Source organism: Alexandromys fortis, unplaced genomic scaffold, assembly GCF_014885135.2.
Source record: "Alexandromys fortis isolate MF-2015 unplaced genomic scaffold, M_Fortis_MF-2015_v1.1 scaffold_84, whole genome shotgun sequence".
In the NCBI taxonomy this organism is placed as follows: Eukaryota; Metazoa; Chordata; class Mammalia; order Rodentia; family Cricetidae; genus Alexandromys; species Alexandromys fortis.
This window is the reverse complement of record NW_026068017.1, coordinates 651441-672694: the sequence shown is the minus strand read 5'-3', so window position 1 is coordinate 672694 and position 21254 is coordinate 651441. Positions and strand designations below refer to the sequence as shown.

The 21254-nt window shown below is 44.9% G+C and overlaps 2 protein-coding genes across 3 annotated transcripts in view; both read left to right on the top strand.

The window, feature by feature from the left end:
* Ncbp3 (nuclear cap binding subunit 3) overlaps positions 1 to 7766 on the top strand; it is a 31050-nt gene extending 23284 nt beyond the window's left edge. The window contains exons 10-13 of the mRNA XM_050162622.1: positions 261 to 546; positions 2738 to 2895; positions 4885 to 5046; positions 6527 to 7766. Of these exons, the coding sequence (XP_050018579.1) occupies positions 261 to 546; positions 2738 to 2895; positions 4885 to 5046; positions 6527 to 6762 (842 nt within the window). The 3' untranslated portion in view covers positions 6763 to 7766. The remainder of the gene's footprint in view (positions 1 to 260; positions 547 to 2737; positions 2896 to 4884; positions 5047 to 6526) is intronic.
* Positions 7767 to 16766: 9000 nt separating this feature from the next.
* The window catches only part of Itgae (integrin subunit alpha E), a 57327-nt gene continuing 52839 nt past the window's right edge, over positions 16767 to 21254 (top strand). For both annotated transcript variants that reach the window (XM_050162821.1, XM_050162819.1), the window contains exon 1: positions 16767 to 16828. In XM_050162821.1, coding sequence (XP_050018778.1) covers positions 16792 to 16828 — 37 coding nt within the window. In that variant the 5' untranslated portion in view covers positions 16767 to 16791. The remainder of the gene's footprint in view (positions 16829 to 21254) is intronic.

Sequence of the window (21254 nt, the reverse complement as noted above, 5' to 3'; positions counted from 1 at the left end):
ATAAATATAAAACTCAAAAATAATGAAGATTGCTCATATTGTACATGAGTTTATACTACTGCATTCATGTTTTATCCAGTCTCTTGGATAAATAAGTAAGAGTAAGAATCGCTTCCAGTTGGCACTTTTACAGATGGTAAATACTCCAGTACAGTTTCGGAGGTCATAGTCTCTTCTTCTACCTATGTAGAGTAGAAATCATGTTTGTTAGTTTAGCCTTAAGTTTAGTTCTTTCTAACCTTTGGGTTAAATTTCTTCAGGATTAGTGAATGTTCCCGAGGAACCCATTGAAGAAGAGGAAGAGGAAGAAGAGGACCAAGACATGGATGCAGATGACAGGGTTGTGGTGGAGTACCATGAGGAACTCCCTACTCTCAAGCAGCCCCGTGAGCGGAGTGTGTCTAGGCGGTCCAGTGCGAGCAGCTCAGACTCAGATGAGATGGACTATGATCTAGAACTGAAGATGATTTCCACTCCCTCCCCAAAGAAAAGCATGAAGATGACCATGTATGCAGATGAAGTGGAATCTCAGTTGAAAAGTATTAGGTAAAATACTTTTTTTGTTTGTTTTTTTGAGACAGGGTTTCTCTGTGACAGCCCTGGCTGTCCTGGAACTCACAGAGATCCACCTGCCTCTGCCTCCCAAGTACTGGGGTTAAAGGTGTGTGCTACCACTTCCCAACTAATACTTTTCCTCTTTTTAATGATGTTAACTTTAAATTAAATTTACTTATTTATTTATTTATTTTGGAAATACTTACATACTGCTAGGCAAAACACTCTCCCACTGAGATATACTTAATAAATAAATAAATCTTAAAAAAAATCATTTTTTTAAAGATTTATTTATTAAGCATACAATGTACTGCTGGCAAGGAAGGCACCAGGTCTCATTACATTACAGATGGTTGTGAGCCACCATGTGGTTGCTAGGAATTGAACTCGGGATCTCTGGAAGAGCAGCCAGTGCTCTTACCCTCTGAGCCATTTCTCCAGCCCGCAGCTGATGTTCTTAACTGCTGAGCCATCATCTCTCTAGCCCCACAATTTGATTTTTAAGTGGTAATTACAAATGCAGTCTCTCTTCATGTTGCAACCATTTTTACCCTAATTTTTTTTCCTTTATCAGTATTTGATGGAGGCATCCAATTTTTTCTCTATATAAGTAATAGTTGTTGCATAGACAGTATAAAAAGTGAAAACCACTTTTATTTCCAGACATCTGTTATTTCTTCCATCATATGTAGTACATTGTTTAACACTATTATCATTTATTTAACTACTTATAAAATTTTTTTATTTTAATTTTTTATCATGTGTGACTATGCCACAGTGCATGTGTGTTGGTCATAGGACACCTTGTGGAGTTGGTTCTCTTCTACCGTGTGGTTCTGAATGTTGAACATAAGTGCTCAGACTTGGAAGGAAGTACCCCTACCTGCAGAGCTATCTTGCTGGTCCTATTTATTTATTTATTTTGAGATTGAGTTTCCGTGCATAGCTCTGGCTTTGTGTTTTCATCCTCTTCCCCAGCCTCCTGAGTGCTGGGATTACAGGAATACTCCACCACAACTAATCCCTTTTAATAGTTAATGACATTTCTGTTAATACTGTGTTAGCTAAATAGATTCCTCAAAGTCTGCCTTGTTATAGAAAATAATACATGTGTTTTAAATTCTATACGTGTTGCTAGATACATGTGTTTAAGATACATGTGTTGCCAGGTGGAGGTAGCACACGCCTTTGATCCCAGCACTTGGGTGGTAGGAGGAGGCTGATCTCTGTGAGTTCAAGGCCAGCCAGGTAGATCTACAGAGCAAGTTCTAGGACAGCCAGGTCTACACAGAGAATCCCTGTCTCAAAAAAATCAAAAGAAAAAGAAAAATGCATGTATTTAAAAATCTGTATGTGTTGCTAGAGTTTCCTTTCTAGGGCCTTGTCCACATTACTGCCTGTGACTCACACTTACTGAGTTTAGAAACTATTGTTCGTCCTAATTTTTATGGACCTCTGAACAGAGAACATAATTATTTTAATGAGCTGATTCAATAAGTATAGATTTTATTTCAAGTTTCTGAAATTTTGAGACAGTATCTCACTAAACCAAGTAGGCTGGATATAAATGTGCTGTGTAACATAGACAGGATGTGAATCTGTGATCATCCTGTGTTCCGCCTTAGTCTCCCAAGTAACTGAGCCTGCAGCCTGCACCATCAGGCCTGGGCTTTCTGAGGTACTTGCTGATAGGAAGAAAAGGGGCTTCTAGTGTTGATTTGTGTGGCCTTGTTCACATCTCTGTGTTTAGTTTTCATAGAACTACCTAATAGAAATTGTAGCAGAATAATTCTCTCATGGTAGGATGGTCTGTAGACAGAGAAGTCTCTTCTTTACAGAGGGGGGTTATAGACTAGCATCCAGATTGCACCTGGGTGAGCAGAGTTCCAGCCTCTGCAAGCATCTGTCTTATGTTTGTCTGCCCTTGGAGACCATGACCATTAGTTTTGTGTTCTGTGGTGAAGTATCCAGGCACCATGTGGAAATCACCCTGCTGTCATCACCGTCTCTTCACAGCATGTTGATCCTGTTCTGAGTCAGCTATTATCAGTGCTCTTGTAAGGGAATAGTGTCATCTCAGGTTGAGTTTCTCTGAAGTAGGAGACTTTGCTTGTACCTTGTCTCACAGTTGAAGTTGGTTACTTGTATTCTCCCTGCTTTTTTTTTTTTTTTTAACTTACAGGAACTCTATGAGGGCAGATAGTATATCGACCAGCAACATAAAAAATCGAATCGGTAACAAATTGCTACCTGAGAAATTTGCAGATGTCCGACATCTCTTAGATGAAAAGCGTCAGCACTCGTGTCCACGACCGGCGGTTGGCAGCAGCACCAAACCAGGTACTGTTCTTCTTTCTTCACGCTCGCTCTTCCTTCTTGTAAGCCCTCCAGTAGCTAGCCAGGACTGGCCACCAAACTACTGTAATAGTTGTAATGGCCAGTTTCCTGCCTTTCAGGATGCAGGTGGCCAGGCTCCGCCCTATAGAGACAAAAAAGCCCAAGATTGGGCCACAGAATCCCACCAATTCCAGGCCACCCTGGAAAATTCCATTCCTACAAGAAATTCTGTATAAAGTCTGCCTCCTGCTCAGTTCTTTGCTGCTTCTCTCCCAAGCAGAGACAGCTACCCTCCTATGTCTTTCCCAATAAATCTCTTGTGTGAGGTTTGTTGTGCAGTGTGACTTTGTGGTAGTCCTAGGCTTCTGACTGCCAGGATACCTTTCCCCTCAGAGGTGTAACACTCTGAGCTTCCAAAAGCAGGTGGGCTCAAGGTAGGCTCTTCTGATTTAATTGTTCTCGTTGTGTTTAGCTAAATCTTTAGCGAGGCATTGGATTCATGAGAACATAAATAAAAATCAGATTTTGGCAAAACTAGCTTTTAGTACTTTGTCTGAAGTAATAGATAATATTATATAATACATGGTATTATTTCCCTAGTATATTTTATAACCTAAACCAATAAAGTTAAGTTATATGGTGAGATACATGGTTGAGTGTGAACTAGATTGTATATGTGTGTAAACCCTGATAGAACAGTGTGTGGGTGTGCTTGTGGCTACTAGTCTAGCATGTGCAAGTCACTTGCCATAGATCTGCGGAGAGAATTGGAGAAGGCTTTTGGAGAAAATAGCTTTAGATCTTGGTCTAGCGAGGGGATTGAATGCAGTTGATAAACTATCTTTCAAGGTGGGGAATAATCTGATTCTTATTTTAAAAAGATGATTTTGGAGGACTAGAATGTAGTGGGCATAAAAAAAAAAAAAAAAAACAAGACAATAAGGGCAGAACTTTACCAGGGATGGTGAAGACAGGCTGAGAATGGAACCTTGGGAGGAGGAAGGATGGAAGAGAAACCAAGAAGGAGGTTCAGCATGAGCTCTGCAGGGAAGGGGGCTTACATAAGATGTCAAAAGCTGACTCAAGGCTCTAGGCTGATGAATATGTGGCTGCTGTTTGTTAGTGGAAACCTCAGGCTCAGCAGCTTTTTGACAGACTTGGAGGAGAAACGCATTTAGTTTAGGACATGGTTCCTTTATCCTTGGCCTGTTGCCAGACTCATTATACTTGTTGGTTAAATGTATTAACTTTATTGAGAATGACTCGTATGTCCAAGGATTGTGGGGAGCTTGCAGTATTGTTAACTGAAAAATCTGTTATGTTATTAAGTTTTGCTTGGTTCTGCCAAAAAAGAAAAAAGAAAGAAAACTTGCTTCAAACAATCAGCTGATAGCCTCTGCATCCAAGCTTTAAGTTTTCCTAAGAGAAGCAAGATCAATTATGAACAGAATTGGCTTTAGAAGGCTTCTCATGCCAGAACTTGTGCCTTCACTGTGGGAGATCTGGGGTCGGGTCTTTAGTTTTTTGTCAGCCTGAAATAAGTTAGAGTCATTTTGGGAGAGGGAACTTCAACTGAGAAAATGCTCCCACCAGAGTACTTGTGGGCAAGCCTGTGGTGCGCTTTCTTTATTAATAGTTGATATAGGAGGGCCCGGCTCACTGTGGGCAGTACTGCCCCTGGGCTGGTGTTATAAGAAAGCAGGTGGGATAAGAAAGCAGGATGAGCGAGCCAGTAAATAGCACTCGTCAATGGCCCCTTAATCAGTTCCTACCTCCAGGCTCCTTCCCTGCTTGTGTTCTTGCCCTCACTGCTTTTGATAATGAATTGTTAAATTAAGTGTGAGTGACATGAACCCTTTCCTCTCCCAGTTGCTTTTGATTATGTTTTATAACAACAATAGAAACTATAGCTAAGACAAAAATCCTAGGTGGTTGGTACTTATAGTAAAACACACGTGCTTGGTAACAGGTATACTTTTTCTCTTTTTTCAGATATTCGCCAACGGTTAGGAAAAAGACCGTATTCTCCAGAAAAGGCTTTTAGTAGTAATCAAGTGGTTCGGAGAGAACCGTCTTCGGATGTACATAGTAGGCTAGGTGTTCCCAGGCAAGACGTTAAAGGCCTCTACTCTGATACTCGGGAAAGGAAATCAGGTGAGCAACACTTCACACTGGTGGGCGGGAAGGAATGGAGAGCGGTGGTTGTAAGAAGTGGAGTCAGTGCCTATTTCTCTGCAGTTAGCATAACTGCTTTTGTTGGCATCAGCATCATGCCTACAGGAAGCTTAGAAAGGAGAAGAGGGAACACATCCTTGTGTATCAGACTTTTTTTTTTTTTTAAGATTTACTTTTTTTTTTTTTTTTGTATGGTGTTCTGTCTGCATGTATGCCTACATGCCAGAAGAGGGCACCAGATCTCATTATAGATAGTTGTGAGCCATCATGTGGTTGCTTGTAATTGAACTCAGGACCTCTGAAAGAGCAGCCAGTGTTCTTACCCTCTGAGCCATCTCTCCAGCCCTCTTATAACTTATTTTAACATGTTTTTCTTCATCTATGTTTTGCCTCGGGGCTTTTTACCTTTCTTTCATTCTGTATGTCTTTTTGTCTCTCTCTTTCTCTTGTTTTTTTTTTCCTGAGCCTAGATTCCTATTTATTCTCTCTGTCTGACAGCCCCACCTATCCTTCTACTGCTTAGCTATTGGCCGATCAGCTTTTTATTGGACCAATCAGTAGGCAGGCAAAGCAACACATTTTTACATCTTAAACAAATGCAGCATAAACAAATGTAAGACACCTTTACGTAGTTAAATATTCTGCAACATAAATAAATATAACACATCTTTATATAGTTAAAGTAATATTTCACAACACCCTTGCTTCTTTTTATTTTTACATTATTTACTTTGTCCACACATATAACTAGTTCTCTTTGTGTAGCGTTTTTCCATAGTAATTCTTCCATGATTACCTTACTCTTTATAAATAAAACTTAATTGCTTTGGAGTGTATCTATGCCACTTTTATTTGTTGTTCTATTTTAATAAAACACTCCCCTTTTTTGATATTTTTATGTTTTGTTTGCATGTTTGTCTCTGTACCGTGCATATGTCTGGTGCCCTTGGAGGCTGGAAGAGGGCATTGGATCCCCTGGAACTGGAGTTATGGATTATTGTATGGTGCCATGTGGGTATTCAGAATCTAACCAGATCTTCTGCAAGGCCAAGAGCTCTTAATGGCTGAGCCATTTCTTCAGTTCAATAAAACTCTTTAAAAATTAAAAGTCAGCTGAAAGCCTGAGAATCGTCATAGTAAAATAGACCCTTCAGTTTGCATAATGTTAGAGCTTGCAGTTCCTAGCAGACTGGGGTGGTATGAGCATGGGACAAGATGCTTCTCACCAGGAGAGGGACAAATATGTCAGGGAAGTCTAAGATGATTGTCCTATGCTTGGTGTGGGACCACCTGTTTTGAGCCTCTTTCATTGAGTCGCAAACTGTCCACTTGCACACTGGTGCCAACTGCCTCTGCTGATGTTTTCTGCATGGCAGGTGTTGGCAGTACACCTGCTGCCTCGGGACTTTCTGATGCTTGGCATTGACTGCCAAACTGAGGTGTCTTCTCACCCCAACAGGTGGTTTATGGACTCGCTTAGGATCTATACCCAAGACCAAAGAAAAGAACACGAAGAAAGTGGATCACAGGCCATCTGGTGCTGAGGAAGATGACTCGGAGCTTCAGAGGGCATGGGGTGCTTTGATTAAGGAGAAAGAACAATCTCGCCAGAAAAAAAGTCGGCTAGATAGCTTGCCGTCGCTCCAGATTGAAGTCAGCCGGGAAAGTAGCTCTGGTTCAGAAGCAGAGTCCTGATGCCCTGGCCTTGGCAGCTGTCCTCAGACCTGACATTCTTACGTAGGGTGGGGCACACAGTAGGAACAGCTGGCGCCCTTCCCTCCTGCCTGCACCCTGAACTCTTGCTGTCCCAGTAGGACAGTTTTGGAGTGTAATGAGTGTTGAAGGGCGTCTCTGCTTGTGCTGCAGAGCTACAGTTCTGGGCCCTCAAGTCTTCTCCCCACCACCCCACAAGCTTTACCCTTGGAGAAAAAGGCAACCCTCCAGATTTTGTAGACTTTTTCTTAATATTTTTAACATTGTGTCTTTTAAAAGAAATGTTTTACATGGTTCATCCAAAGAGCAGAGAACTTCTCACTGTTGCCTTGGCTCTGACAGCTCTTGCCAGCACCCTTTTCCCAAGAAAAGTCAGTTCCCAGGTGCTTATTGGACAGTCTTTGGGGGAAGATGAGGGAAGCTGCCCGCCCAGCCTTCCAGGACCTTAGTGTGGGGGCTGAATCTTATAGACCTGACCTGGCTGCGTCTGCCCTCCCTGGTAGATAGACATGTAGCAGCAATGGCTTCCATTCCTCCCTGGGGAGTTTCTGTTAGGTCCTTTATTGGCTATGAGCCTGATGTGAAGGTCAAGGTAGTGCTGTGGGACTTCTAGGGACAGGCAGCTCTGGCTTCTGAATTTGAAGATGATTTATGTGCTTAGGGGTGGGGTCTTGGGTTAATGTTGAACAATTTCTAAGTCTGTATTATGTTCAAAAACTATTAATGACTTAAAAGTTTAAATTTTTAATTTTTATATGTGGATATTCCTCCTGTTGGCTACAGGGGAAGCTCAAGTGGTGTCTCTTGTGTTGTTAAATATACACATTATATACTTTGGAAGAAGGTAAAGAGACGAGTCTTTATTTTAAATGATACTAAATGTATGGTCTGTTGTACATGAATTCAACTTGCTTTGTGGCCACTGTAGGAAAAATTGTCCATCTGCAATGGACTCTTCTTGTTCATTACAGCTTTTCTAAAAGGCATGGGTTGATAATTCATTCTTTTGTCTCTGACTTGTCACTGAAGACGTATTCAAAACTAGCAAATAAGATAGTAGTTTCAGAAATTTTTAGTTTATTTTTAGTCTTCTTTCAAATTCTTTTACCATGGAAAGTCAGTTGATTATTCAGCCTTTCATCTGACTTTTACTTTGCAGTATTTAATACTGTATTCCTCTGCAGGTGTAAAACTGATGTTTCACTTAAGCACATTAGAATCTTGGAGTTAGAGATGATGGTGAGCCACTGTCACTTTGGGATGTCACGCTCTTCACGTGCCTGGGTTGTTCTCATTCATAGAGCACTTGACTTGTGGTTGAGCACATGTCCAGAAAAGAATCAGAAAGGCTTAAGAACTGAAGTTGTAACAAACCTGTGTCATATGTATTATTTGGTTAACCTCCCCCCCATATAACCAAAATTGTTTGGCTTCTGTGTATCCCAGAAAGAGGTAGCTTTGATTTCTCTGCTAGTTCAGACCTAAGGCCGCTAAGGTTTCTAAGCTTCTCTTGTCCTGTGTGGCTCACAGCTCACAGTCATGTTCTTAGAGGTTCAGACTTGGTAGAATGAAAAGAAAAGGGGCAGACCTGGATGCCAACCCGGACCCTGCCCAGTGGTCCTGAGCTTTCCTTTCCCCATGAAGCAAGTAAATGGTCTGGTGCAGTTTCTGGCTTTGTTGATATCTACTTGATATTTTGTTATTCTTGAAGCTATGTCTGTAGCGTGTTTTCTTTTGAGGTGGCCAGTGTGTCAGGAAGACAGGGCAGGTATGTGCTTAAGCACTGGCTCTGGTTCTGTCAGTGGGTTGGAGATCTTCCCAACTGACATGGTTTCCTTAGGGCTTAGGCAACTCCCCCGGCTTTCTTTTTGTTCCTCAGTGATGATGCTTTCCATCCACCAATCCAGACCCATTTGCCTAGGGCCTTTGAGCACTTGTCAGTCTCCGGCTAGAAACGAGGGGAGGACTTTATGGAAGATAGGTAGTGATGGCCTTCCCAGCCTCTCTCTCCAGCCTTCAATACCTGCTCAGGTCTTCAATACCTTGAGCCCTGTGTGCTTAGGAGTGATGGTGGATAGTCAGGATAGTCTTGCAGACAGCTGGGTATACTTTCCTTTCTCCAGGGTACTTTCTGTACATGTGGGGTTACTCCATGTAGAAGATTTTAAATACACTTTTTGCTGCTTGATAATCGCAGATACCTCATGTCCGTTTCCTACTCCCTCTCTTTATAGAGGGCCAGACAGCTTCTGTTCTCCCTCTCTGCAGCAGCCTCTCTCAGTTCTCCCTCTCCATTCTTCATGTAACTGGGGTGAATTTTTGCTTGAGAGATTATTTACATAGTATTTTATCCATTTAAAGTATACATTTCAGTTGGCTGTAGGCTATTTACAGAGTTGTGTAACCATTATCATAATCAACTTTAGAACACTTTCATCACCAAAAACATGGTGTTCCCCCTAGCACTCATCCTTCATCTCTCTCTCTGTATATATATTTAGACAGGTTTTGATTGTGTAGCTCTGGCCCCTCAAGCTCCCTATGTAGACCAGGCTGGCCTTGAATTTACAGAAATTGTCTTCCTCTGCTTCCCAAGTGCTGGCATTAAAGGTGTGCCAGCAATGTGCTTCTCAGTGCTTTTTTTTTTTTTTTAAAGTTTTTTAAATTATCTGTATATTTATCATTCACTTAATGGGCATTCTGTGGTTTCTAGTTTGAGACTATCATGAATAGGCTTCTGTGAGTATTTGTGTGCAGCTCCCCTTCATGGATGTGTGTTTTTATTCTTTTTTTTTTTTTTTTTTTTTTGAGACAGGGTTTCTCTGTGTCCTGGAACTTGCTTTGTAGCTCACACTGGCCTCGAACTCACAGAGATCCACCTGCCTCTGCCTCCCAAATGCTGAAATTAATGGAATCTATAGATCATGGTAGCTCTTACCTTTTGTCTTTGGAGGAATTGCCAAGTTGTATTCCCATGGAGTGCATCATGATTCCAGTTTATCATATCTTCTCCATTACTCATTTTTCACTGTGAAGCGGTATTTCATTGTGTGTGTGTGTATATGCGTGCACAATGTTTTGTTTTGTTGCAGTGTAGGGCATCAAACCCAGGACCTTGAACGTGCAGACAAGTGCTGTACCACTGAGCCTGAATGGTTCTGAGTTGCAGTTTCCTAATGACTAGTGCTATTGCCCATTATTTATTCCTCTTCCTCATCCCCCCCCCCCCGTTATTTTATTTTATTGGCTTTTCAAGACAAGGTTTCTCCATGTATCCCTGGCTGTAGACCAGGCTGACCTCGAACTCAGAGATCTGCCTGCCTCTACTTCCTAAGTGCTGAGATTAAAGGTATGCATCACCATTCCTGGGTATGTTGGGCATATTTTCATGTATAACAAGATGAACTTTTAAAATATCAATCTGATCTTATTGTTACTCTGCTTGAAACCTTTGCAGAACCTCACCATCACTTCTGGAGTAAAATCCCAGACTTCTTTGATAGCCTGTGAAGCTGGTCAGGATGGCCCCTGGCAGTACCTGTGGACTGTTCTCATTTTTTTCCAGACTGCCTTCTTGATTTCTCTCATGATCAAGATTTTGAGAGGCATTCCTCAATACTGGTTTCCTTGTGAGTGTGTCCCAGTATTTCTATGAAGGAATCCTAGCTGACTCCAGGGTTAGATCCTAAGTCAGTGCCCGACTTTAAAATTGAGTGTAATCTAATCAATTAGAGTCCAGTCTACAAGAGCTAGTTTCAGGACAGGCTCCAAAGCCACAGAGAAACCCTGTCTCAAAAAACAAACAAACAAAAAAAGAGTGTAATCTAATCAAAATACCTCTTGGAAATCCCAAGGCAGGTGCCACATTGAAGACCAGCTTCATAAGGTTCTTGTAGTTCTTTTTTTTTTTTTTTTTAATATTTATTTATTATTTATACAGTTAGCCAGAAGAGGGTACCAGACCTCATTACAGATGGTTTTGGGCCACCATGTGGTTGCTGGGAATTGAACTCAAGACCTTTGGAAGAGCGGGGCTGAGCCATCTCTCCAGCCCCGGTTCTTGTAGTTCTTACCTTTGTGGAAAAGGGTTACTCTTAATTTGGTTGAGTACTAAGTGAAGTAGTTGGACCTGCAATTTAGGACCACGTCATGCAAATGCTCCCTTGTTTTGGTGTCACCACACCCAGTGAGGTCACTTTTAAGAAGCTTGGGAACTTGGGCCACTGGAGCAGCAGAAACACAAAGACTGTTTGGGGATTTCCCACCCAGCTTGCCTGGGCTTGCTGAGGGGAGGATGGAGACAGTGGGGCTCCATCACCTTGCAACTGTTTTTGTTTGTTTACTTTTCAGACAAGTGCTTCACTCGGATAATGCAAACCACATGCCTCCAGCCCACCCAGCGCACTTTACTGACTTTCACTTCCTATTCCTGGTCAATACATTTGCTAGGCTGTAAGCTCGTGAGAGCAGGGACCATGTTTGACTTGTACTTTGGTTGTCACCATACTGACCCAGCAGGTCCTCTATGAACATTTGTGAGACTGTAAGCTTCCAGCCAGAAGAGCAGCTCGACCCTCAGGCCTGTGCCTCTTATGGGCCAGGCCTCATTTTTCTTCCATGTATATGGAATGCTTTATTTTCATGTTTTGTTCTTGTTTTCCTTTCCAGCCTGTGAGCTCCTAAGGAGCAGGTATCTTCATGGTATTTTCTCTGTATCCCTGAACCAGGCCAGCCCAGTGTAAGTAGAATTTCAGAAGTATTTGGGAAATGAATGACTTTGATAACGCAGCTCGCACACCATTTTGTGTGCTTTTTTTTTTTTTTTATTCTAGCTGAGTTCCCCAGATGCAAAGTGGGCCAGAGTAGTCCTTGATATTCCGTGTGTGCAATAAGGAGCTATCACTAAGTGGATCTTAGAAAACTCACATGTTGATGATCTGCCACATCTGAGCTGGAGTTCATTCAGCTCTAGAAAGGTTGCTGGGAATTGGTTTTGTTTTTTTAAACTTGAGGACAGTTTTATTGGGGTTTGAAAGAAAGCTGCCAGGCAAGTTGTAGATTGCAGCAGACAGCAAGGGGAAAGAAACAGAAAAGAGCACGCTGCTTGAGTTAAGGTGACTGTGTCCTCAGCCACGGAATGGCCAGAAGTGGGTTTAGAAAGTCCATAATACCAGAGCTGGGTGGTGGTGGCGCACGCCTTTAATCCCAGCAATCAGAGGCAGAGGCAGGCAGATCTCTGTGAGTTTGAGGCCAGCCTAGTCTACAAGAGCTAGTTCCAGGGCTGTTACACAAAGAAACTTAGTCTCAAAAAACCAAAAAAAAAAAAAAAAGTCCATAATACCAGAAAGAGCATGCTTGGATCCGACTGGTATCTGAAAGAAAAAGGATTAGACATTCATGAGCCCAGTCCAGAGCCCCTACAAGAGCAGAGTTACTCTTAACCTCTTCCTCTCCCAAGATTTTTTTTTTTTTTTTTTAAAGAATTCATCTTCCCTAGGATAGAAGGAAAGAATGCTGGTGGCTAAGTCGGAGCTCCAGAGAGGGAACCCTGAACCAGTTCTTAGCCCTGGTCCTGTCTGGATAGGTGACTGCAACCCAGAACAGGAAGCAGGAGGTAGCAGCTGCTAGAACAGCTCTTGTGCCTGTCTCTGCTTTTAAGCTGTACTTAGTAAGATGTAGCTTAGAACCTGAGCCTTTTCCTCCCCCTTTAAAAGTAAGAGCTCAAAGAAGAAAGTATTGTATTTTTGGTAATATTGAGAGCAGTACTTTTGCTTCAAGACAGATTGTAAAATGCATGTGACCAGCAGCAAACGTCTAAAGCTGGTCCTGTATTTGTAGGGCAGATTTTAGCAGACAGAGTAGTCCTGACTCCTCCGAAACCCTATAAGCATTTCACAGAATTTTGATGTTTCTGGGAGCAGTCAAGGAATTGCTGCCTTAGAAGCCTGTCTTAGATGGTCTCCCTTGTTACACAAACTGTCCTGGCCTAGAGCCCTAACTAGTCTAAACTGTCAACCCTCCTACATCAGCTTCCTAAACACTAGGATTATATGTTTTCCATGGCCCTACAAACTTTTTCTTTTGAAGTAATTTCAAAAATCACAGTAACATTGAGGGTAGAACAAAGAACATTTTTTTCCCTATATTTACCATTCAGCCTGGTAAAGCATGGAAGTTGTGTTTTATTGATAAATTCCAGAGTGCTAGTGATACTCTGTGTACCAAAGTCACAAGTCTGCCTGGGGAGTCTCTTCTAGTTCCAGAGGCCTCTGGATGCTCAGATTCTTCAGAAGCTAAAGCTTTGTGTGCCTTAGACACCTCTACCCCTGGACCAGTAAGGAACAGTGTAGGCTGTAGAGCAAGAGCTTCATGTCATTGACAAAAATAGCGTCTCCCTTTCCTAGTGTTGGATCCAGTGACTTGTCCCCTTTCTGCCTGTGTACAAAAGCTCCCCCCGAGGGCCATGAGCAGTACTCTTAGCTAAAGTAGAATGTTTTTGAAGAAAGGCAAATAGGATGGTAGCTGGAGCTGAGCAGATCCTAGGGACTCATTCTCTCTCACACATTCACACCTGGAAGATTGAGCATTTCCCTTCCTTTCCTCTCTTAGTTTCCCTGTACATTAAATGGAGGCCTCAAGTGAGATGACCTCAAGTTTCCTCTATGTGCACAGTAGTTGAGATGGGAGGAACTCAGGCTGTACTTTGCAAGGAGCATTGGGAGTAACCCATAGGAGATAAGGTCATCAAGAGACCACCTGATCCCACAGCCAGTGAATGCTCCCTTCCAGCCCTTCAGTCATGAAGGGCCAAGAAGGACCAGTGATATGGCTCAGTGGGGAAAGGCTACCATCATGGTTGATAGCCTGAGTTTATTCTCTCGGGTCTACATGTTGGAAAGGATTCATGTAGGTTGTTCTTTGGCCTCCATACATGCACTGTGATATGTTCGTGTGTGTACATGTGTACAGGTATAACAAACACTGTTTGGTCTTTTAATTTGGGAGCTATTTGAAAAGGTAGCCTAAAGGCACTAGTTTGCTTGGGCAGCTATGACAAGATAACCACAACAGACATTTTCTCATGGCCCTAGAAGTCAGAGTGTTCCAGCGTGGAAGTGGCCTTTCTCCTCTGTGTGTGCCTGTGACCTTTCTCTTACCAACAACCCTGTGGCATTAGGACTGGGCCCCACCCTTTTGACCTATTTTAAGCTTAGTGACTTCCTCACAGACAAATTTCTTAGTCACATTGAGGTTTAGAACTTGAATACGGGAATTGGAGGTGGATGTTGTTCAGCTGTAGGCACCTGGGAATGCAAGTCTAGTCTTACTTTTTAAATTCTCAAAACCTTATGCTCTGAAGAGAGGAGTTTGTAGTTCAGGGTCCTGGTTCTGGAGCAGACAGTCATTTCTGGCTCCTAGCTCAGCAACTTAGCCATCCACGTAGCCTTGGGCTCAGTCCTTAGCTTCCCTCTGAGATCCATCATCAGCCCTGAGGTGACACTACCCTCTGATAAAGGTTATTCCATGTGACCTTGGCTCTGCCTGTCCAACTTCCTGTGGTCCTCATCTTCAAATGTTTTCTTCCCAGCTTCTTGAGGGAAGGCTAACTATGATTAGAACCACTTCTGTCTGGAGGCTGAGGGCAGCCCCCTCCACTGCTGAATGTCATACTTCCTGCTTGCTTGTGACTCTCAAGACAGCGGCCGCCTCCTGCCGCACACCTCTCTCTCTGAACGTATATCAAATTTCTCTTTGGGAGCGGTAGCAGGGAGACAGGGTCTCCTTGTTATATAAACTGGCCTAGCCTAGACCCTGACTAGAGCTCTCAACAGCAGCCTCCTGAACACTGGGATTTCAGGTTTGCTGTGGCTCTATATACTTTCTCTTGAAATAGTTGCAAAATCACAATAGTATTGAGGATAGAACAATTTTTCTGTTTTGTTTTACCATTCACTTTCCCTTGTCTGCGCCCGCAGCCCCCAAACTGTCTGAGATATTTTACACCACCTTCCACCTTACCTCGCCACGCTGGTGCTGTGTCCGTAGGGTAGTTACCAAGTTCAGAAACAGGTGGTGTCGGTCAGTATAATATTGCTTATTTGTAGTTCAGACTTCAGGCTTCTGGCTGTCCAGTAATGCCATTTCAAGCATTTTTTTTTCCTGGTTCAAGATCTAATCTGGCATCAGGTAGTGGATGGCCCTTGTTCTGTAGCAGGAACAGGCCCTCATCCTTTGTCTTTCATGACATGGATACTTTGGAAGGATACAGTCTAGTTAGTGGTTTAAGATTGGCATTCATGTTGGTTCCTTGAAGTTTGTGTTTGCTGAACTTACAGCCTAGGACTGGAGGCTAGAAGAGAACAATGTGAGACAGCAAAGCCACGCCCCTAACCTAGGGGCCTGAGGTTTGTGGGAAAGCATTAGTATCAGAAGGGCGGGGTGGGCCCCTCTGCAAGTTGTAGCTACCGGCCTTGACAATCTTAGGTGGGTGCTGGAGGTGTTGGCCCTCTGGAGTATACAGAGGTGGCAGAAGATGCACCTGCTCCCTGTGAAGCTCTCAGCTATCTGCATTGCCCGGCCTCCTGAGGTGCCTGGGATGGGCACTGAAACAGTCTTGCTGCTTGCAGAGTTCCCAAGTGAGCTGCCATCCCAGGCTCTCCTACCCTATCGAGGGTGTGATTTGGGAGAGGTGGGCATAGAGGAGTGATGGGGAGATGGACTGGCTACGGGTGCCACTGCAGCTTGTGACAGGTCTGTCCAACAGCCTTAGGGTGCTCTGCTCTGCACCATGCCGTGGCAGTAAGTCATCAGACCTGGAACTCTGCTTTTCTAGCTGCTAATAATCTCTGCCAGGTGGTGTGCAGAGGGAAATGGTGAACTGTAACCTTTATTCAAGTCGTTGTGTAAGGGCTAGTCGGGTGTCAGACCAAGCTGACAGTGTGGAAGTGTTTGGAGTGTCATTGAATCTTCACAGAACTTTGGCTAAGTAAGTTTTCCATGTGAAAAACAATAAAAATTGATTTTTATGTAGCCATTAAGGTCATGTGATTGTCTACTTTATGTTCACACAGTAACACTTCAGGACGTCCTCTTGCATGCGTGTAAGAATGAGAGGTTTAATGCCTAGCCTTTCTGAATTAAGACTGAGTAGTCTAAATTTCAGTTCTCTCCACGCACTGGTATCGTTTTAACATGTCAGTCCCTTGTGCCTGGTAGCTCAGTTGGACAGCAGGGTACACAGCAGCCCATGTTTGCAGAGAGGTCTTACTACATGACCTAGACTAGCCTCAAACTCATTTTTCCTGCCCTATACTCCTAATTGCTGGGATTGCCGTCTGAGGTTCTGCTGGACTGCTGAGTAGAGAGGCTTCTTTCCCTCACTGCTGTCTGGGCAAATTTAACCATGAAGGAAGTTGGTCTTTAGATATGACTATCCCCGTTGATAGTAAAGTCTCCACAACCTGGGCTGGGTCAGAACTGTACTGTAAGGCTGGATTGAAGCAATGACTTCAGCTAAACATTGGATCTTCATGCTTACCTGACTATCCACAATCCCAGACCCAGAGTACAGGAGCAAATATAAAGCCCAGTTTCTGATTGGGGGGTCACTTTCCGTGGGAGGGGAACCAAGACTGAGCTGGGGAGCATTTTAGATGGGATGGGTTGGAATTCACCTACCTGGACGACTGCTGGCTCCTTCAGCTCCTCTGTCTGCCACAGGACTACCACAGGCCACACTGGCTCACTCATGTATGAGATGGTGTGTCTGGTGAGTAACGGAGCTGAGCTGACAACTGTCTTAAGTTCCAGGACCCATGCATAGCTATGGGGGAAGTCACATACTGGCCTTGTATAAGCCAGGTTGGCTCTGTCTATTTGAAAGTACCTGTGGTCCTATGTCCCCTCCTTCTCTGTCCCCGCCTCCTGGCCTCTGGTAGAGGAGGGGAAGCTGAGTGCCTTCTAAGGTCCTTCTGTGTCACCTCGGCTCATACAGCTGCATCTGCTCCAGCTATGAAGTGGCTCTTCCACACCCTTCTCTGCATGGCCAGTAAGTCACCCTTCCCTTACCCCCTGCCTTCAGGTGCTCTCAGCTCTGTCTGGGCTTTAGGGTTAGAGGTCAGAGAAATGGGGCGCTTCCCCAAGAAGTGCCCTTGCTCAGACATATTTGTAGGCTTGCTGGTAAGGAACTCTTCAGTGTTGATGACCCCTGTCCTCCGACTGTAGGGTTCTGCTACTCTCTTCCCCTCTCCATCCAGCCTCCCCTCACTGCTACGTCCTCAGATCTGTGCTCAGTTAGTGCCCACAGTGTGGTGACACCCCATGCAACCCCCAAGAGCACCCCTAGTTAATAGAGCAGTCTCACTGCTGCGAGTGGGGAGCACTTGTGAGAATGTAGATGCTAGTGGGAGTCTGGGGGCGAGAATCTACAACGTCAGTATCGGGGGAAACCTGCTTCCTACTCTGTGCTGTGGGAGAAGGCAAGGTATTTTTGCTGCCAGGGGTCCCATTCTGTCTTTAACCCTGTGAGGGAGCTGCTTTGGGATAAACTGCCCTGAGCACGCCTTTATGGTCCCAAAGATAAGCTAGCCCCAGGGATTGCTCGGATGGGGCTCTAGCCATGGTGTTCTTGCCCAGTGATCTGGGTCTTTTTTTGCTTGAACTTGGCAGGAGAATAAGGTGGGCATCAGACACAGTAATATAAAGGCTTCTGGGAGCTGTGTCTATGAAAGCCGTTCATGCCAATCAGTGGACGTGTGAAGGAACAGCCATCATAGGAGGAGGACGCAGGCTGGGCACCCACCATGAGACAGGCACCCAAGAGGCAGGCTAGGCCCTGCCCAGATCACCACTGCAACATGTTTGGGAGCAAATTTTGATATTTTAAAAATATCTGAGGGGCTCAGAAGGTGAAGGCCTTTTTTTTTTTTTTTTAATTTTCCAAGCCTGATGACCTGAATTCTACCCCGGAGACCCACATGGTAAAAGAAAATTGACTTGTCTTCTGACTTGTGCCATGTACACACACACACACACACACACACACACACACACATGTGGGGGCATACATATATAAGTTTTCTTTAAGTACCTGAGTAATCACCATGGAAAGAGGAAAATTGTTTGAACTTTTCATTGGCTTGCATCCTAGACTTGTCTTTAGTTTTGTTACCTGCAGAGTGTGGAGTGGGGTCTCACTTTTTTTTTCATCAAGGCTGAGCTTAGACTAACTCATTCCAGTATAGAGGAGACTAAGGCCTATAGACAGACAGACTGAAAGGGTTGCACCCAAGGCGCAGTAGAGATCTCCAGGTCTTTGGGCTCCTGCCCACCTCTGTTTCCTATAGTTCCTCAGCAATACCATCACCTCGCACCTCCTCCACTGCCATTCATCACCCCCAAGGCCCTGGTACTTCTTCCCAAGTTGAAATGCAGCAAAGAGCAAGATGGAGTCAGGTGGTGGTGGCACATGCCTTAACCCCACCACTCTGGAGGCAGAGCCAGGCTGATCTCTGGGTTCTACATAGTGAGTTCCAGGACAGCTAGGGTTACATAGAGACACAGAAAAACCCTGTCTCAAAAAACCGGGAGAAAAAAAAAAAACAAAACAAAACCAAGATGGGCAGATTGTCCCTAAGGCCCTGTAGCCTGTGGTTGGGTACGCCGTGGGTGGGTGAGAGCTTGGCCTTCGTGTTTGGTGGTGAAATGAGATGGTTCTGCTCTGTAGTGTGATGCCCTGAGGTGTGATGATAGGCCAGGCCTCAAGAATTTCCTGGAAAGGTTTCAGAGGCTGAGTCCTCAGGACTTTGGAGGTCAGAAGCAGGCAAAGTGGTCCTGAGGAGGACCAGAATACAGACTAAGCACAGCATGGGCTCTCAAGCCCCTGCCCGGCTGGCTTCACTGGGTTGGGGCCAATTCACAACTGTGACTCGGTGGCTCTGCCCTTCTGCCCTTCCAAGCTGCTCACTGTGGTAATGACATTTTCCTGTCACTTAAGAACAAATGAACTAATGGCTCTCTAAGGAAGGTTCAGAGAGAATACAGGTGCAGTCACACAGATCTACAGCAGCCAGACTCCAGCATCCAGCCCCAGTATACCCTGATGTCCCCAAAGTCAATCCAGGCCTGACTCATTCTGTGGCCACAGGAACTCACTTCCTCCTAAGTCTCTGAGGTTGAGTTTACTTCTCATGTGTAAAGGGAACTTTACTATGGATCTGTGAAACCTCATGGGTTAAGAGTAAGGAACCGGAATCCAGGGCCTACTCTACTCTACCAGTCCAGGTTGAGGCCTGTGGTGGTCCCTCTGGGTAAGCTAGGAGGTGGTTGGCCTGGATCCTCCCAAGCCTAGCCTACACCTGTGTGCAGATGTGAGCGAGCATCTTGGCCCTCAGGAATAGGGATCCTGGTGCTTGAGATATGCCTAGGAAAATGGGAAGGGTCTCAGCAGGGACCAGGAAGAAGGGCTTTCAGAAGCAGCAAGGCCTGGGTACCTGAAGAAAATGAAGAATTAGAGGCTTGGAAACAGAAAGCTGTTTGCTCTGACGTTGCCTCTCGATCCCAGGTCAGGACCTGCCGGGCCCCTGTGTGGTGAGAAAGCAGGCTGTACACACACTAACCTCTCTAGCCTGGGGCATGGTCTGTGGGAAGAGCCACAGGACTTAGTGGAGCCAGGAAACAGCATTCGAGCAGAAAGGATGGATGGCCTAAGCATAGGTGGACAAGCCAGATGGAACCTTCTGTCTCTGACCTCTGGAAAACTAGCGGGTGTGTATGAAGTGTGTGTGGCATGGTTAGGGAGTGCATAGGATGTGAGTAGTGCATATAGGGTACTTGTGGTCTGTCTGTACTGTTATGGACTATATGAGGTATATAGGCTATGTGGTTTATAAGATGGCATGTATGAGCTATGTAGATTTTATATGTGTTACATAGGATGTGTGAGCATATAGTATGCATGGGGTTTGTGGAGTATGCATTGTGTGTGCATGATCCATGGAGTATATATGGGATATATGAGTACATGTGGCATATGAGTGGTATATACAGGTGTACATGGGGCTTGTGGGGTCTGTATAATATATAGGTACACATGGGGTGTGCATGCCATGTACAGACGTACATAGAGTATATGGGGTGTGTGGTGTGCACAGGTGTATGGATGTATGGGGGTATGTGGACAGCACGGTGCTGTCCCTTGCATCTTTGTTATCAGATAAACTAGAGGTGTGAAAGGAGAGGCTCTTCGGGTGCCTGTGACGTTTGGGGTTGAGATGGCGAGCCTGTGAGAAAGATGAGGGGATGTGGTCCATGAGCTGCTCTTGCCAGACAGGTGTTCTGGGGATGCTTGTGATCTGAAGCTGGGCATGGCCCTCCCTCTGGGGCCTCTGGACCAGGGACCAGGATGTGAAGTCTAATTCTCATCTCTATAGCTAGATCCTTATATGAATTTGGGCCTCATTTTTCGGGAACAGTGATGGGCACTGTGCTGTGAGAAGGCATCAGAAATGACCAGTGCAACAGAAGAGATTGTGGTGGCTGCCAGGGTGAGGAGATCCTTAGCTCAGAGGCCCATGTGACTGGAGACAGTTTAGGGAGCAGCCCTGTGGGAAGAGTGGCGACAGACACAAGTCTAGCTGGGCTCTCATGTCAGACAGCACGACAGGTTTGGAGGAGGAGGGTGGGCGGTGAGGTTATGAGAGAAGCCACAGCCCTCTACCTGTGGTCAAAGAGCTTTTAACACCAGCATCCACACATTAAACCTCCACTCACAGGCCCTGAGCTAGCACAGCCCGTGTCTCAGTGTGAAAACCAAAGCAGTGGGACAAGCCAAGGTCCTTCAGTGGCTCCATGGCATAGCAAAGATTTGAACTCAAGACTTTCTGCCCTTGGGGCTCATGCTATTCTGAGTCTCCGTGGGAAGTATGAAGCAGGGGATACATGGAAGCCCAAACAAAAGTGCAATATAAAACTCCACAGCAGACTCCAGGCACCACCACACTCATGCACACACACGCACGCACGCATACATGCACGTACACACACCCACACACACCCATGCATACACACACCCGTGCACTCACACACTTATGCATCTACATAGCCATGCCTGCACGCACAGCTCTTGCATGCCTGCTACACAATCAGCTCTCAACGACGTAGTTACCTGCCCTAAAGCAGGGCTCTGCCCTTGTGCCGTGAGCCATTAAATAACGGAGAGCCATGCCCAGCAAGCTCCCAGCTCCTCACAGCTGTTTGTAACCCCATTCTGCTTACCTCTCAGTGCTTTGAACTTTTGGTAAGGGCCTTAAAATCAAGAAACCTGGGCCGGGCGGTGGTGGTGCACGCCTTTAATCCCAGCACTCGGGAGGCAGAGGCAGGCGGATCTCTGTGAGTTCGAGGCTAGCCTGGTCTACAAGAGCTAGTTCCAGGACCGGAACCAAAAGCTACGGAGAAACCCTGTCTCGAAAAATTAA